This window comes from Heptranchias perlo, chromosome 19 (assembly GCF_035084215.1).
Source record: "Heptranchias perlo isolate sHepPer1 chromosome 19, sHepPer1.hap1, whole genome shotgun sequence".
Taxonomy (NCBI): Eukaryota; Metazoa; Chordata; class Chondrichthyes; order Hexanchiformes; family Hexanchidae; genus Heptranchias; species Heptranchias perlo.
In genome coordinates this window covers 5,053,770-5,071,793 of record NC_090343.1, presented here as the reverse complement: position 1 = coordinate 5,071,793, position 18,024 = coordinate 5,053,770, and the positions used below count along the sequence as shown (strand labels likewise).

The window sequence follows — 18,024 nt, the reverse complement described above, 5'->3', positions numbered from 1 at the left end:
CTCCTTCTGTTCTGATGAAGATCTACAGCTGAAACGTTGACCTATTACAAAAAAGACCATCAAAAATCAACTTGAAACCTGTCAAAAAAAATTTTTTCAATTACTCACCAATTACATTGTGTTGCTCACTTCTCATTTGTTCAATATCAGCATTACTCTGATCTTTTTGCTCCCCAGGTAGATTTTTTCTCAGGCTATTTCTGAACAACTGATGAATAAAAGAAATAAAACAAAGTCATTTGTATGTAAAATGTTTGTATTTTGTACATTGGTTGCTGTACACAAAGCCCTTTTTCAACAATGGGCTACATAAATATCTGCCAATATTCTGGCATCCAGCACACTTGCCACCAAAAGTTTATAGCCCTGATTTTGCAATGGCAGCAAAATTGGGGTATGCTTGCCTGCAATTCAGGCAAGCCTGCAGCATAAGGGCAGCTGCCTTCACTGAATTTTGTGAGGCTAGCTCCTCTTTTTAAATTTAATTAAAAGATAGACTTGCATTTATATAGTGCCTTTCATGACTTCGGGACATCCTAAAGCGCTTTACAGCCGATGAAGTACTTTTGAAGTGTAGTCACTGTTGCAATATAGGAAACATGGCAGCCAATTTGCACACAGCTAGATCCCACAAACAGCAATGAGATACAGACCAGATAATCATCTTAGTGATGTTGGTGGAAAATGGGCACAGGGAGCCTGACCAGTAAAGGAGATTGTCTGGTAGCGAGGGGAGATGCAGCAGCTTTTGAAGGATTCCTGCTTGCCATTAAAAGGGAATGTTTTTTGTTTGTCTGAACAGACCCTTTTTCGGTAACAAACTGGAGACAAGGAGGAATGTGGGTAAGGTGATGACAAGGTGCAGCAAATGGAGAGTGTACTAGTTTGGAGGTGAACACCACCCTCCAGTCAAATCGGGGGTCAAAGCTGCCTGGAACAAGGTTGCAGGGAGGAATGGAGTTTCCCAAGTCCTGCGGAACAAATGAGCAAGACATTTTGAGGTGTTTGGAGAAGATCCAAAGTAAGTGTACCCACCTTTGCACACATTGTTTTACTACAGGGACATATTTTACATAGCACAAATCAAAATGATGAGCTGCAGCACTTTCAGGGAGGTGCATGCAAAGCATGGAGAAAATCTTTTACCCTTACTCATTTATCGCAGAAAAGCTAAACTGAAACAGCAGACATTTTGTGGGGTACACAAACAGCTTGCATGGTGACAGATAAATATGGCATATTCTAATACACTCACATGAAGATGGCTACAGGGGTGACTATCTGGGTGCTCCGCCAATTTCTAACATCAGGATGTATGTTTCCAGGAGAAGTCTGCTCATAACCACCACAAACGAACATACACTGACAGGGGGCCTCCTAGTGTGGAAAAGCTGTCTAGATTTGGGGAGATAACCACAGGCATTTTTGGCCTTGAGTGTGTTGAAGGAGTTGGGGAGAGTGAATTTGGAGTTGTACTGCTGCCACCCAGCAAGTATTCTCCTTTTCTAAGAGGCATGGTTACCCATACTCATTTTCTCACTCAAACACAGGCATACATTGCACAACAGTAGCATGACACACAATATATTGGCATCTTACTTCTGTGAGAAGCCATTCCATTCCAAAGCTAATTGAACATATCTTCCTTCTCTTTGTCTGGAGTCTTCCAAAGATGAGGTGGTGTCATCTAGTGGCACCCAGGACCAGAGTACTCCATAGCTGCTTGCATCACACACTCCATCCGGCACAAGCTCCACAGATCCAAGCATCATGGGGCATTTATATTGAGGAGATAGCACCAGCTGAAGCACTCATAACAAGTAAGGAGGTGCAACTGGATATAGCAAACAAGAAATAGGAAACAACTGCCCATGGTCACAGCCCAATGTGTTCCTCTGCTGTGTGGGCAAGGGATTGGCACCTTACTGGGCTTGCCTTCAGAAGAAAGATGAGTGGAAGACATTCAGCACACTTTTGAGATTGCGCTGAACACGCCGTCAGAGAAAGTGCAGCAGTGTACCTCCAACCTTAGCAGCAATGCTTGAAGGATTTTCACAACTGCAGTGCACCATGGAGCATGTGGCAACCTCAGTCATTGGCAAGGGATCCCCAGAGAAGAGAGGAACCAAGCCCAGACAGTTTCTTTCACCACCGTGACTGGAGTTATGGAGACTTTGGGTTCCAACTTTAGAGTCTGTCACTGCCGGATTTGACGGGGTGGCAGTGGGGATTAGCTTGAGAGAACCATGAAGGCTGGTGTCACACTACTCAGTCGTATGCTACAGTCTGCTCCCATGCAGAATATTCTGCAAGGGTGCCCAGCACCTAGGGCAAGTCAGTAGAAGGGAGAGGTGAGGTAGCTTCTTCCCAGGATAACTTCACTGAGCCCAACTTCTCAAAAGGACTGAAGAGTGCCAATTAGCAGGTAGATTTACTGCTCCTAGTGAGAGACATAGAAGTAGGATTGGCACTAAAAAAAGCATATAGAGACATTAAGGAGAAGTACAGTGGTAGGCACCATAAACATGATGATGTAAATATCACCAAAACATTTTAAGCACTTTACTTCTCCTTGGTATGGGCAGTTTCTGTTAGGAAGAGCCACGTTAAAGTAATATAGTGGTGGCAGTTAAGGTACAGTAGATGGAAATGTACAGGATACTGTTTCTGAGAACTGTGTGTGGTGTATTCCTCTGCAATACTTGTGCAGGGGACCAGATTTGAGAGTTAGAGAGCAATCATCAATGAGTGTCTGCCGCACCAATCTTCCTGGCTACACCTCCTCCATTTCCTCCTCCTGTGCTACTGCACTATGGGCCTCCTCTTTGTCTGCCACGTGCTTACATCTTTTAACAAATGTGAAGTTATTCAATGCAGCAGACCACGATGATTCTGGATATATCTGTTGGACTAGAGGACTATCCAGCCTGAGCAGTCCAAACAACTGAATCTTTGCTTTAGCATCCTAATTTTGTGCTCTATAGTAACTCTGGTTGAGGCACATGCCTCACTGCATTTATGTTCCGCTGGTGTTTTGACAGTTTTTCCAGTGGTGTCCATCAGCTATGGCTGCAGAAAAAAGCTGTAGTTTCTCGCAGCCATCTGTTTAGTCTATTTGAACCTTAAAATAATGTGAACTACATAGTCTGCTGCATAATTAAGCCAGCATGGGTACTTCCTGGATAATGGGCATATATTTGCATTATGATATTTCTTTTTAATAAGGTGCATTGTAGAATAACAGTTGATACACATCAGAAGCCACAAATGTACTTAGCATGGTAAGAATACCCATTATCTAGATACTCCTTCATTCTTTGATCGATATATATCCAGCACACAAAAAGCAGGACAAATCCAATCCGGCTAATTACCGCCCCATCAGTCTACTCTCAATCATCAGCAAAGTGATGGAAGGTGTCGTCGACAGTGCTATCAAGCGGCACTTACTCACCAATAACCTGCTCACCGATGCTCAGTTTGGGTTCCGCCAGGACCACTCGGCTCCAGACATTACAGCCTTGGTCCAAACATGGACAAAAGAGCTGAATTCCAGAGGTGAGGTGAGAGTGACTGCCCTTGACATCAAGGCAGCATTTGACCGAGTGTGGCACCAAGGAGCCCTCGTAAAATTGAAGTCAATGGGAATCAGGGGGAAAACTCTCCAGTGGCTGGAGTCATACCTAGCACAAAGGAAGATGGTAGTGGTTGTTGGAGGCCAAGCATCTCAGCCCCAGGGCATTGCTGCAGGAGTTCCTCAGGGCAGTGTCCTAGGCCCAACCATCTTCAGCTGCTTCATCAATGACCTTCCCTCCATCATAAGGTCAGAAATGGGGATGTTCGCTGATGACTGCACAGTGTTCAGTTCCATTCGCAACCCCTCAGATAATGAAGCAGTCCGAGCCCGCATGCAGCAAGACCTGGACAACATCCAGGCTTGGGCTGATAAGTGGCAAGTAACATTCGCGCCAGATAAGTGCCAGGCAATGACCATCTCCAACAAGAGAGAGTCTAACCACCTCCCCTTGACATTCAACGGCATTACCATCGCCGAATCCCCCACCATCAACATCCTGGGGGTCACCATTGACCAGAAACTGAACTGGACCAGCCATATAAATACTGTGGCTACGAGAGCAGGTCAGAGGCTGGGTATTCTGCGGCGAGTGACTCACCTCCTGACTCCCCAAAGCCTTTCCACCATCTACAAGGCACAAGTCAGGAGTGTGATGAAATACTCTCCACTTGCCTGGATGAGTGCAGCTCCAACAACACTCAAGAAGCTCGACACCATCCAAGATAAAGCAGCCCGCTTGATTAGCACCCCATCCACCACCCTAAACATTCACTCCCTTCACCACCGGCGCACTGTGGCTGCAGTGTGCACCATCCACAGGATGCACTGCAGCAACTCGCCAAGGCTTCTTCGACAGCACCTCCCAAACCCGCGACCTCTACCACCTAGAAGGACAAGGGCAGCAGGCGCATGGGAACAACACCACCTGCACGTTCCCCTCCAAGTCACACACCATCCCGACTTGGAAATATATCGCCGTTCCTTCATTGTCGCTGGGTCAAAATCCTGGAACTCCCTTCCTAACAGCACTGTGGGAGAACCGTCACCACATGGACTGCAGCGGTTCAAGAAGGCGGCTCACCACCACCTTCTCAAGGGCAATTAGGGATGGGCAATAAATGCCAGCCTTGCCAGCGACGCCCACATCCCGTGAACGAATAAAAAAAAAACACTGCAGAAGTTGAACCTAGTTCTGATCAATGTTCTGGGAAAATCACGTGGGATATTCCTTCTAAATGATGTTTCTGACCTCAAAACATTGTGATGTTGGGTGATGCTAACCTACCCACTCCCACATTCTATGGAAACCCCTATTTCATGGGGGAGAGGCAGTTTGATTTCCCCAGCCAGGAGCAGTGTTCTCTGCCCTAATGTCGCCCATTTTACCATATACTTTCAAGTTAGCTTCCTGGTTTTCTTCTTAGGTAGTTTTAGACGGTTTCTTCATTGTTTATATTGTTGTTGGTATTTATTGTTGTGTTAAATTTAGATTCATGTTTTTCAAATGTAAAGATAAAAAGAACTGGCATAGACTCGCACCACTGTTTCCCAGTCAACTGCTGTTTCCCATAAGTAATTATTTTTAGCCAAAATAAAGTTTTTATCTAAAATATATTTATACAAAAACAAGCATCTTTTTGTCCTTCCGCAACATAGTAGGCTTGCACCCCTGATATCAATGTCATAATTTGACTCCTGCACTCACCAGTATAGATGGATACTGATGGAATTGCCAACTTACAGTTTAGTTGAGGGATTTACTCGTTGCATTAAATGCAGCAACACCATCTCTGCTTTTGATGGCCATAAGGATCTATGATTTTTTTTTAAAAATGAGCACAAAATCACCAAGTGCCTAGCATTCTCTAGCCACATCAGCTGAACTGTCTTCACAAAATACCCCATGTCATTCAAGAAAAAGAAGTCACTCCGTATCCCAACTGGATGCCACCACATTGTCGGTAACATCTGGTTCCATGCATAACTTGGGCCATACTTTATTTGTTGCTTTCTCTGCTAAATCTTCACATTATTTCTCTGTAAAACGAATCAGTTACTTTAACAAATCTAAAGCAATTCAATACTTTTTTTGAGGCACTCTGATATAGATTTCTAAAGACATCCTTTGTGATTTTTTGGGGGGGGGGGGTGGTGAAAGGTGATATATTTATGTTTTAATAGGAAAGTTTCAACAAACAGTGGAAAAGTGAAGCAAACTGTTCTTTACTTAGGGGATATTGTTAATTTTCACCATGACTACAGCGCGTGCTAAAAATAAACCCAATGAGTTACCTTTAATAATCTGTAACTTATCAAGGGCTGGGCAGGCTGAGAGTTGAGTTTTTCAACTCCACCTGTCTCTTTCCATATCATCAGCTTCTTGGTGGGTGGAGCCAGCTCTATCGTTGCAATTATGTCTGAGAAATCCCCAATCTGTTCACGAATGGTCTTACTATCAAGCTCCTTAACACAATCCACAGTAAGCTTCCGCCTCCTCTTACCCCGTTTTTTTTCTGAAGAAACTAACAAGACAAGAACAATATCAGTACAAAGTACACTTGTATGACTTGTTCCATAGGGCTTACAACATTTTTGACACTATACTGTAAGTACCAATTACCATTTACTAGTCTGCCTCTTATTCTGTAACTATGGTACATTTCAGGCAGCATCACAAGACCGTACATTGCCACGTTGAAAGAAAATGCCATCACTAAACTTTCAATTAAAATATATAGAGAGAAGCAATCTTTTGTGCAATGAAAGTGCTGACACTTCTCAGCACTTATGTAAATAACATATCTTATCACTACAGGCTATCCTTTGCATAATTCTTGCATTGATCGTTCTGCCTCGATTTCAGTAAAAACTATAGGCAAAAATATATATTCTCCAAGAACAGGCATACTGCCACATTTATACATTCATGGACATGAGCATACAACGTACACAAGGTCAACCTATGGAAAATATCACACTCGTATCAACGGGATATTCTTCATATATTAATCAACAAAACCAAAGGGCCGATTTTCATCCCCCTCCCCACTGGGTAGGGAGGGGTTAAAGTTATGTCCGCGGCTGTACTGCACCGTTCCCAGCCCCCCATCCCCCTTCATTTTAGCTGCGAGTCAGGCACCCGCCCAGGTAAGTGAGGTCCTAATTAAAAGGTCAAAGTCGCACTCCGATAACGTCATACCCGCCACTACGGCATTTTCAGTTAAATTTGCGGATGCCCCACCCACTCTCGGACTCGCCAGCAACACCTAGCGGGATTGGTATCCAAGAACTCTTGAAGCAGTATAAAAGGGGGCTCTCAGCTGCAGCTCACTGGATCGTTTGCTGTCTGGATTGCCAGGAACGTTTTCAGCTTCCAAATCGCGACTGCTAAACTTTTGTTGCCGTACAACCCTTAAATCAGGTGTCTCTTATTATGGGAGTTATTCTTGCTTCTTTATTCTGTACGGAGGGAAACTTGAGGGAGGGGGTGCAGCAGCAGCAACAACCTCCGCATGCACCACCACCAGCAGCTGGACCTCTCGGAATACATCAGGTGAGAGGGCTGTGTGCAGGAGGCCATACTCAGCACACAGGGGCTACAGGCCAAGACTTACCTTTCTGGACCTATCAGGGGAACAATGCAAAAGGAGGCCGCACTTCTTCAGACAGGCTGTCGCAGACCTCTGCAACCACCTGCAACATGACCTGCTGCCTGCTGGACCAGGAAACATGTCTTGCCAATGCCCCTCAAAATCACCACAGCCCTGAATTTTTACACCACTGGATCCTTTCAGTATGCAGCACAGTACATCAGCTGCATTTCACAGTCTGCAGTTCACAGCTGCATTAAGCAGGTGACTGATGCCCTCTTTGCCAAGGCCAAGCAGTACATCACTGACCTCAGCAGTTAACAGGATGGTGCTAGGGGCTTTGCAGCAGCGGCTGGCTTCCCTTGCGTGCAGGGAGTGATTGACTCTACACACATGACCATTAGAGCACCGTAACATGAGCCAGCAATATTCATCAACAGAAAAGGGTACCACTCTATTAATGTACAGCTAGTGGCCGGCCAATCACAGGAGCAACATCATGCAGGTCTGTGCAAGGTAACCAGGGAGCTGCCATGATGCTTTCATCCTCAGACACTCCACCATCCCCGCTTTTCAACCATAGGAGGAGTGTGACAGGATGGCTGCTGGGTGACAAGCGATACCCCTACAGACTTGGCTGATGGCATCTCTGCACAACCTCACCACACTTGAGCAGCACAATACAATCGCCAGGGCACAACCAGGATCCTTAGAGAGCACATGACTGGACTGCTCAAGCAGAGGTTTGGATGGCTGGACCGCTCAGGGGGCTCCCTGCAATATGCTCCCAATAGTGTGTCACGCATCGTCATGGTCTGCTAGGCCATTCAAGGATGATGTCAGGAAGCATTTCTTCACACAAAGGGTAGTGGAAATCTGAAACACACTCCCCCAAAAAGCTGTTGAAATTGAAAAGTTCAAAACTGAGATCGATAGATTTTTGTTAGGTCAGGGTATTAAGGGTTACGGAACCAAGGTGGGTAAATGGAGTTAAGATACAGATCAGCCATTATCTAATTGAAGGCAGAACAGGCTCAAGCGGCTGAATGGCCTCCTCCTGTTCCTATGTTCCTAAAACTGGTACGGCGCTGAGTAGGCACTCATTTTGAAAAGTAGACTGAACACCAAGGGTTGAATGTCACTGGACTGTATCAAAGCTGAGTCATATGTTTATTTATGACTGCCTCACATGTGGTGCAAGCATAAACTTGCAAGCACCAACATACCCTTTTAACTGTTGTCATTTTGGGCTGGAATTTTCTCTACTACCCTGCCAGAAATCAGGCAGGATAGTGGCTGAAAATAAGCAAAAATAATGCAGTGAGGCCTATCACTGTGTTCCTGCCCTGACCTCTATTCCCCGGCCCATTCCAGGATGACCGCTGGCTGCTCCTTCACTGCCTGCCACGTGCAACTTATGGCAGGGAGGCAGAGCCCGGCAAGCTGCCCCTTTTCCCTACCTACTGCCTTTGATTCAGTCGACCCCAGGGACTGCTAGGAAAGGGGTGTAGTATAGTCCCTGGAGCAGGAGCGGAAAGGCCAATGATGCTCTTTAGGAGTGAGAAGGCCCAGTAGTGGGCACCTCTCCCTCACATTAGGCCGCAGACTTCTACCTTTTTAGATCTCTGCCCAGCCCGAATCCTAAAAACTGCAAATCCCTCCTGGATGTTCGGGGTTCTTCTGATCCCTTTAACTGTTCCCCATCTCTTTGGATGCTGCAGCAGTGGTGCCATTTTCCTCTCTAGCAGTGACAGGCTCCACTTTGATGGTGAGATTCCTATCTATCCAATGATTATAACCCAGAAAAATAGCTCAGGGCAGCAAGAGAAAAATCCCGTCCTGACCCTTTTAAGGCAGGTTAAGGAAAACCCAGCCCATTATCTTTGTGGAATAATCAATAATGAGTGTCGCAAGAACAAACTGTTGCACTGGTCCTGAATGACAGGTCATAGAGACCTGGTAATGCACAATTAAAACTGCAGTGCCACTTCCAGGTAAATCTTGCCTCCTATAGAATCAAACAATTGTGATTTTCCTTTTCTGGGGATTAATGTGGATTATCACTACTGGGATGCCTTGCATAGCCGGGAGTGCACATGATACAACGTTATCAAGAGCAAAAGGATTTGATGAATAATAACATATACCCTGTTTTGGCACCTTGCAAAATCTAGCTATGTTTGACAGGTTGTGAGGTTTTCCAGTCACAGTTGGTTATCAATTCATTGGTTTATTTCTACTTGAGGAGTAAAGCCAAAAAAAATTTGCCTCCTTGAAGGCTCACCCACAGCAAAATCCTATAGAATAGAATCATAGAAAGATTATAGCACAGAAGGAGGCCATTCGGTCCATTGAGTCCGCACCAGCTCTATGCAAGAGCAATCCATCTAGTCCCACTCCCATGTAGCCCTGCAATTTTTTTCCTTTTAAGAACTTATCCAGTTCCCTTTTGAAGGCCATGACTGAATCTGCCTCCACCACATCCTCAGGCAGTGCATTCCAGATCCTAACCATTCGCTGTGTAAGCGACCGTTTATCCCTAGACTATCCCATTCATCCTGCCCTACTGAGAAACCACAATCAAAGCAATTCAGAGATACCTCACTCTAAAGCTGCAAGGACAGAAGAAAATTGGAATGAGGCTAGTCCAGGGTGCCAGTTATGAGCCTAAACATCAAAGACATGACGTATGCAATTCAATTCATCAAACTCTGAATTGATGGAGACAATTTCAAACCACTACCTGTAATGAAGGACGCAAGTCTTGTATTTGGATTGTCTAATAATGTTTAGCCTATGCTTAGAGAAACTCTAGCACCGATGTATGCAAATTACGTGCGTTCAACAGCGAATAAATAGGAAAGGAAATGACCAGTTATGTCAGATCGCCTCTCCCACTACACGGCCCCAGGATTTTCAGGGCTTCCTCCAAGAGCTATAGGCACAGGCCCAGCACAGGGATGCAGACGAGGCAAAAGGGGGCATTTCCAGTCCTCCTGCCTCACTTCCCTTTGAGATAGCTGGTAGGGCACCCAAACGGAGGGGTGCCCCAAAAAGCTGGAGGAGGGATTGCAGGAGTTATAGGAACACCCCAAAAATGTAGGATGGCAGGTGACTTTTGTTTCTTTTTCCCCAGCCTGATCTTTAGGCTATTTGGCTGCTGCTGGCCTGTTTCAGCTCCCCCATTTCCAAGGGTGAGCCTCCATGGGGAGGGCGCCCAGCCATGCAAATGACCAGTCAGGAAATAGGAGCGGACTCCTTCCCTGCAAGCGTAGAACACCTCTGGTACGCTGCACCTGTCTGACACCTGGCAGGGGACCTAGAGGAATATCAGCCCTCAGGGCTGATAATTGACCTTGTCTAAACGGTTTCCTACACAAGATCAAGAAATTGAAAACAGGAATAGCATTTATACAAACACTAATTAATGCCAGGAATAAAGAAATAACTAACCCTGCTCTTACAAAGAGCCGTCATGAACTCGATGAGCCAAATGGCCTCCTTCTGTAACCATTCTATGATTCTGACCCAACAATGCATTGTGTGTTACATAGATAAAGAGAAGTAAAACTAACCAGTAGTATCAACTGGCAGTAAGGCAAAGCCCTCCTCTTCATTGGACAGCAGAGTTGTTTGATCACATAGAACACTTTCTGCTTGAGGCAAAGGATCAGAAACCTCTGAATCACCTATTAAAATAATCAAATGTAAAAAAAAATCAAAAGCACCTTCACATTTCCTTTAGCTGCAACCACACAATCTTATAGTACTTTGAAGAACAACAAAGTGCAGACACTATTCAACAAGGTACACATTGCACTAACTTACAGCTGTGTTAAGTTTGCATTATTTTTAGTATTCTTAAAAAGGATTCACCCAATGCAGCTACATGATGCATGGATGTTATCAAAGCTACTCTGGGCTGCACCATGGCAACTATTTCTACATGTGCTCCTGACAATTTGGAATTTTCACTCTGTTTCTCTGTTTATCGCGGATAACAGAAGGGAGAAACTTGCACTAGAGCAGATCCCAGTGAATTCAAAGACGCCGCCCTCAAGATCATTAGCTGAGGGAGTATAAAGGTAGCTGCTGATTGGGTGCCTGAGGCCTATCCCCAGCTCAGGTTTAGTATTTTTGTTCTCAAATCCTTCCTTCTCACCCTACTCACTCATTCATTTAGTCAGTGCTCGGAAATTATACACGTATGCACAACATCATGCAACTCATTGTGCTGTAAACTATATTTTAAGTGTTGCCTTGATGACAACATTCTAACCTATGTTCCTCTTTGCTTTCTTCAGGTGTGCCCCAGGAAGCAGAACCAGAGCACAGTTGGTATGCTTAATAAATGATTCTAGTAGCTGCGAGCAGCTCATTGTATCTTTGCTCAGGAGCTGTTCATGGGTGTTATACTGATGTATAGCCAGGGCTCCATAGGGTCTTTTGGTCTCCAAGAGGCCAACCACACACTTTTCCTTCTGTGTCAACTGATGGCGGCACAGTGGACTGTCTTAAAATGTAGGCATCATAAGCTTGATGTCTCAGGCAAGAGTCAGGTGCTGTGGTACTCATTAGTCACTGGCAGTGCTGCGCACATGGAGCAGTTTGGCTGGACGTCAGGTTTCAGTTTGTGACACACTCACCCACTGCATCCATCGTGGATCAGAGTATGCAAAGACAGGGTTTCTCAGACAAGTCCAGGTTAGTGCACCTCAGCTGCCACCTATCCATGTCTGTTGCAATGTTATCTACCAGGCAAGCATCCTTTGCTCCTCCTCTATCCATCCATTTAATAATATAATGAACCCTACCACCGACTTCATGCTACCAGTGGGGAAGTAACCAGACAGAATTTTGAGGCCTTGCACCATGGGTGGAACCTAAGATGCAGCAGGAGGCTTATCAGAAAAATCACGGGTGCACTGATCACGATTCTCTGTTCACTAATGTCAATGTACGGAAAATCACGGGGAAGGCACTGGCAATTTTTGGATAAGTTGCCCACTCGGTCCAAGGCCCCACCGGTGGCATGGGAGGTTTCAGCCACTGGCTCAAAAATACATTCTGCGGGTGTGGCATTTAGGTTAAAGGAAACTATAGACTCTTGTGATTTAAATCTGCCATTTCACACAAGTTAAATTGGTAAGATTTCTGGAATTGGGTAGGATTTTTGTTAGGAGGGTATTAATGGATATGGAATCAAAGAGGATAAATGGACTTGAGGTACAGATCAGCCATGATCTAACTGAATGGCGGAAAAGCCTCGAGGGGCTGAATGGCCTACTCTTGTTCCTATGTTCCTTCCATCTTTGGATCAACCATATCAAAATCACTAGCCTGTGAAAAGATTTCCTTAATGGTGCAGTTGAACGGCTCAGCTTTGTAACCTTCAAAGCGAAATAACATTTACATGGAGCATAATAATGCTCAACATGACTTTTCACTTCAAATGCTATAAAAATCCATACCAATCTTATCAGTTGGTAGCTTTTTATTTGGTAGATCTTTAATAATGCCTCCATTAGTGTCTGCAAAATCCGCAAAGGCATTTTCAGCTTCACCACTGAGAAGCTCCTCTGAAAATAAAATGAAAGTGCTCTTAGCCTTTATAGAAAGGATTACTTTTATAAGTCAATTAAACACAAACCTATTGCAGCAAGTTATTTTATTTTTATAGCACTGTTTTATCAATTATGGGTTGGTATTTATGACTCATCTAACGATTAGAGAAAGCATTATGTACAGACCGCAGAAACCTGATTGACAACGGGATAATCAAATCCTGTTGCTGTTATTAAGGTGCAAGGATTACTGTGGCTCATCAAGGACTGCCAACTTTCACCAAGTCCAAAATTAGACAAGGGGCAGTACAGCTGTGGGACAGGGAGTGGAATCATGTTTTAAGTTCTCAGATTTGTTTACCTGATGAAAATTTATCAGACATTTTAATAACCTATATTTTCTATCCCGCCACTTTTCTCCCCTTCTCTTCCCTTGGTGGGGTATGCTGCCATCTACCTTCTGCTACCTCACCCAACTGATCATTATTAATGTGCAAACCTGAACAGTGCATACTGGCAGGATGTTCGACTGCTGGAGGGATCACAATTACATTTGAACCTGTCCTCACCCAACGTCTACATATGCACATTTCTAGAAGCGGTCACTGGATGGCAATCAGGCGTGGAAATCCTGGCTGATTTTCTTTTCTCTTTGGCTTAGAGGGATTGAGATTAATTGTAGCATCCCTATCAACACCTGGGCTAACAACAGCTAACTCAGCATGAGTACCTTCTGGGATCCTTCTGGTCTGTGTGGCTCAGCTATTAACTTAATAAACTTGCTGAGCACATCAGGGGACTCTACCTTAATAACCTCAGTAACTAATGCCTTACTTAACGTGGCAAATGGGAAAAAAATTTGACTTCTGATATCGTTTAGTACTTGTTGAGTATTTGGGAGTTTGCAAGGAATGTTGTGAAATGCAGTCTAAAAACAAAGGGTGCTATAGAAAATCCAAGCAAACTAAGATGGAACAGCGTATTATCTTTCATCTCTGTGACCGGAGTTCCCTTCTCAAATTACCTCTGCTGTGTGGTTGTGGCTGTCCTAACTTGTCTAAATCAATCACTACCATAGACTTGGCTATCAAAATGGCCAGACTGGTAACAGGGAATCTACAATCCACGAGTGCCGGCAGCAGCTGAGCAGCGTGCCGCTGGTAGGCAGGTTTCTCCTTCTGGAGGGGAATTTGCTCTGTTTTAGTGATGGTAGGCAAAAAAGGATAAGGCAGCAATGGACAGAGAGGTTTCCTGCATAGTGTGGGAATTTTTATTAATGGCTGGGAACAGTCAATGACTACAGTAAACAAACAGCGTAACTTTCTTTGGCATGCTGACTAACAGAGGAATGCTGACTAGAAACATGAAACAGAAGAGAAAGACAGACAGAGGTACATAACCAAGGACAAGAAAACTAAAAACACAAAAGAACACAAGAAAAATCATTAAAGAAAAGACAGACAATGAACAAAGTGTAAAGAGAGAAAACAGAAAATGAGGGATAACGGTACAAAGAACAGATGGAGAAAGGCAGAAAATAGAAAAATAAGACAAAAAGAAAAAAAAAAGAAACTACTAAACGTCACGGCCTAGATTTTGGCAAAGGTTTTTACACTGTTTGTTTACTGTAATCACTGACTTTTCCCAACCATCAATAAAAATCCTCACACCATGCAGGAAATCTCCCTCTTTCCCCACTCCTGTATTCTCCCTTGTTGGCACAATAGCCGAATGGCCTTCTTCTGTACTGTATGATTCTATGATTTTGTTTTAGCAGAATTGGGGCACACATCTGGTGGTTTGGGAACTTCCACCCACCAGAGATGGATCTCTGACCCGGCCGATCCTCTGGCTTTGAGGCCATTTAAATGATGTTGGTGGGCTCCCCAGCCTCTGCTAGTGAGTACTGCCAGAATGGGAGTGGAGTTTTGCAGCTGTAACATGGTGGAGGGGGGGGGGGGTGCGCAGGGGAGGCAGACTTCATATTTTCTGTAAAAGGGGCTAAATGTTGAAGAATTTAAGGTTTCCTCTTCAGTCTGTGCAATCCATCAGTCTGTGAAGGACTGCACAGACCCCAGCCACTCCCTGAACCTCCTCTGAAGCCACAGCGATGCCCGATGCCAAGGACTAACAGGCGTCCCTGGTGTGCAGCGTTGCAAAGGCACAAATAGCAAGAAATACTTTGGAGGACATATTTCCCTAACTTGCATCTTGTATCCCCATACCCATCCATCTATATGTGGGTGTATTGTACACTGCTGGGCCAATGCAGCGGGAAATAGGGAGGGGGCACGGGAAGGAAATAGCAACCTATATTGATTCTTTATTACTGTTGCTGAGGCATTGAATACATCTGCAGTTTTTGCTTGAACAGAAAAATGTTTACATATACGTTGGGGGGGGTGGGGTGTGGGTGGCAGCAGGATAGCTTCATTCAGCAAGGCACGTGGCAGATAGGTAATTTGAATTAAGGTGAAAATCAGGTGGTTTGGTAATCAGGAAGCTAAAATTGGGGCCAAAGTATACTTCTATCGGTCTAGTCACAGGCCAAAGTCAAAGTTCAAGCTTTGCATCCCCATATCTTATGCTTGGATGACTTACTATAAGATCTGTGAGTATAATTTACAAACACTGGGAATGTAAATACATTTACTGGCTAGATATTTCACAGTGCAGACTTCTATCCCACTTATTCACAATAATTATGGTTCTGCACCTCACAGTGAGAAATGGAAAGAACTAAATGTGTCAAACGATCAATGTGTAGTCAACAAATTGCAAATAGGCCAAATACTTTTGGGCTATAAATTTACAGTACAGCCTGCAGTTCAATGCTCATTTCACCAGTTCCATTGCATACTCATCATACACATGTTCACAGCTCAACTACAAATCACACAAGTGGTTTCATGCACAAATGATTTCCCATCATCTGTCAGTTGTCACAACACTTACAAAAGGCTACTCTATAGCTGGATAGCCATGTACGGTACAAATAAATCTGGACCATAAAAACATGTAAAAATGTACCATACATCTAGTTTGGGAAGCTCATTTTGCCTATGCTACCCATATTTTTCGGATTTCGGAGAAGAAAAATTGAGCGAGGTGTAAAATGAGCTGCTGGTTCGCTATCACCCGTTTTTCGCCCTGTGATAAAAGTTAAAATGACCCCATTGGGAGGTTTACACAAGTGCAAAGAACAGATTAGGAAATGGCTAAAAGGGAACAAAACATTTAAAATTGGCAGAAAGACAAAGAAACAATAGAGTTATGCTTAAAAAAAAATGAAATATACCTAACATATAAGCTGCTCCTTCATCTCCAAACCCATCGTTCTGAAAGCTATTTCTATCACCATTTAATGCAAATGTTTCTTTCACGGCATTATTGGAATTCTTCTCTGGTGTTTGAGGAAATATCGATTCACTGGTGCTCATCAGATTGTCATCCAAGATGCCACTATTCCTTAATATTCCGTAATCATCACCTGGCAAAGACAGTAAGTGCATATACAATTGCTTTTTTAAAAAAAATATACACATGATTAAGCCATAGGCAATCTTGAGGAGAATTCAGGAATTTTCTTCACTTGGAAAGCCCAAGTGAACTAACAGTAGGCTTAGCAATGAAGACGAGTGCTTCACTAGGTTACAGGCATTCATATACAGACACAGTTATTCACAATTCATATATGGATACCAAGAAAATGTCACTTTTTTTTATAAAAGGGTTTATTTGTTAAACACCCCCACTGCACAACAGTCCCTAAATAACAGCTATCATTCTCCCAAAGCTTTAGTCTGTGTTGCAGAATAACTGCCTGCTATGAGGTGGATAAGAATGGCTCAGCTCAACGTGCTTTTGAAGGACACAGAAAGTTAATTACCTTCTTAGTTGGCTCTTGTGTCAAAAGGTTATGGGTTCAAGTCCCAGTCCACAGACTTGAGCACATAACCTAGGTTGACACTCCAGTGAAGTACTGAGGGTGGGCTGCACTTCCAGAGGGGCCGTTTTTTAGGATGAGACATTAAACCAAGCCCCATCTGACCTCTCAAGTGGATGTAAAAGATCCCATGGCACTAGTTTTCCCTGATGTCTTGGTCAATATTTATCTCTCAACGAGCATCACTAAAACAAATTATCTGGTCATTATCTCTTTGCTGTTTGTTGGACCGTGTGGTGAGCAAATTTGCTGTTGCGTTTCCTACATTACAACAGTGACTACACTTCAAAAAGTACTTCATTGTCTCAAAGAACTTCACAGCGATCGAGGTTATGAAAGGCGCTATATAAATGCAAGTTCTTCCTTTCTTCTTCACTGGAAACATATTCCTCATGCCACAAGATCAATTCCCAGGGCTGACAATGAGGAAAAACACAAAGGATGCTTCAGTGTCAGTGATGTGTTGTTGCTCACATTACCTTCCCTTCATACTCCATTAAAACACTAATATATCAGTTTTCTTCTAAAGGAGAACACAAATGGTATAACTAACTAACTTGCAGGAGAGAGGGACCACTGGCCTGCTTCTGTGGGATCTTGGTAGTGTCTTTTGAGGAAACAACACTGGCCAAAAGGCAGCTCATCTTGGGTCGATAAATCCAAAGAAAATAAATACTTGCATACCTAGCTTCCTTGTCATATATTTAAAGCATCTGAAAATGCTTCACATAATTGAACACTTCTGGACTGTAGTGACTGTTGTTATGAATGCATACAGACTAACGTAGTAAAGGTACAATGGCAGCCTTGCAGATCTTCTCCAGTGTGCCCTTAAGATGTGCATGCAAAATGGCATATCCAGTGGAATGACACTTAAACATTTCCTCCTGCTATCTAGCAACAAAGCAGGGCACTCAGCTTAGTTGCCAACTTTTTGTTGTGGCTGTACTAGAAATATGGGCCCTATATTGGGCTTTACAAAAAATTTAGTTCCATCAACATGACATATTAAATACTTTTTAGCATTCATACAGTGACATCTAGACACCATCTTTGATTTGTGAGGGATAGATAGAAGACACAGTAATTTCCTGTAGTAAATGCAAGTAGAAATCAGTTAGGAATTCTGTGCTGAGGTCTCAGATCAGTTATGTCATCATGCTGAGCTATTCAACTAGCTGTACCTGAAGCTCACTAACTCTTCTGGCTGAAACCAGTGCTGTCAGGACAACAGGCTTCATCTAAAAAATTTTAACTCTCAGAAATGAAGGATTCATGAACTTAGAAAAGCTAAATTCAGTTCCCAGATATATGCGGGTAGATTTTCATCTTTACTGCCTGGGCGGT

At 43.7% G+C, this 18,024-nt stretch overlaps 1 protein-coding gene across 1 annotated transcript in view; it reads right to left on the bottom strand.

Annotated features, from left to right (window-relative positions):
* The window catches only part of LOC137335400 (double-strand-break repair protein rad21 homolog), a 38,778-nt gene that overhangs the window by 11,484 nt on the left and 9,270 nt on the right, over positions 1–18,024 (bottom strand). The window contains exons 5-9 of the mRNA XM_068000753.1: positions 16,030–16,221; positions 12,639–12,746; positions 10,743–10,856; positions 5,870–6,099; positions 109–208 (exon numbers count right to left, since the gene is read on the bottom strand). Of these exons, the coding sequence (XP_067856854.1) occupies positions 109–208; positions 5,870–6,099; positions 10,743–10,856; positions 12,639–12,746; positions 16,030–16,221 (744 nt within the window). The remainder of the gene's footprint in view (positions 1–108; positions 209–5,869; positions 6,100–10,742; positions 10,857–12,638; positions 12,747–16,029; positions 16,222–18,024) is intronic.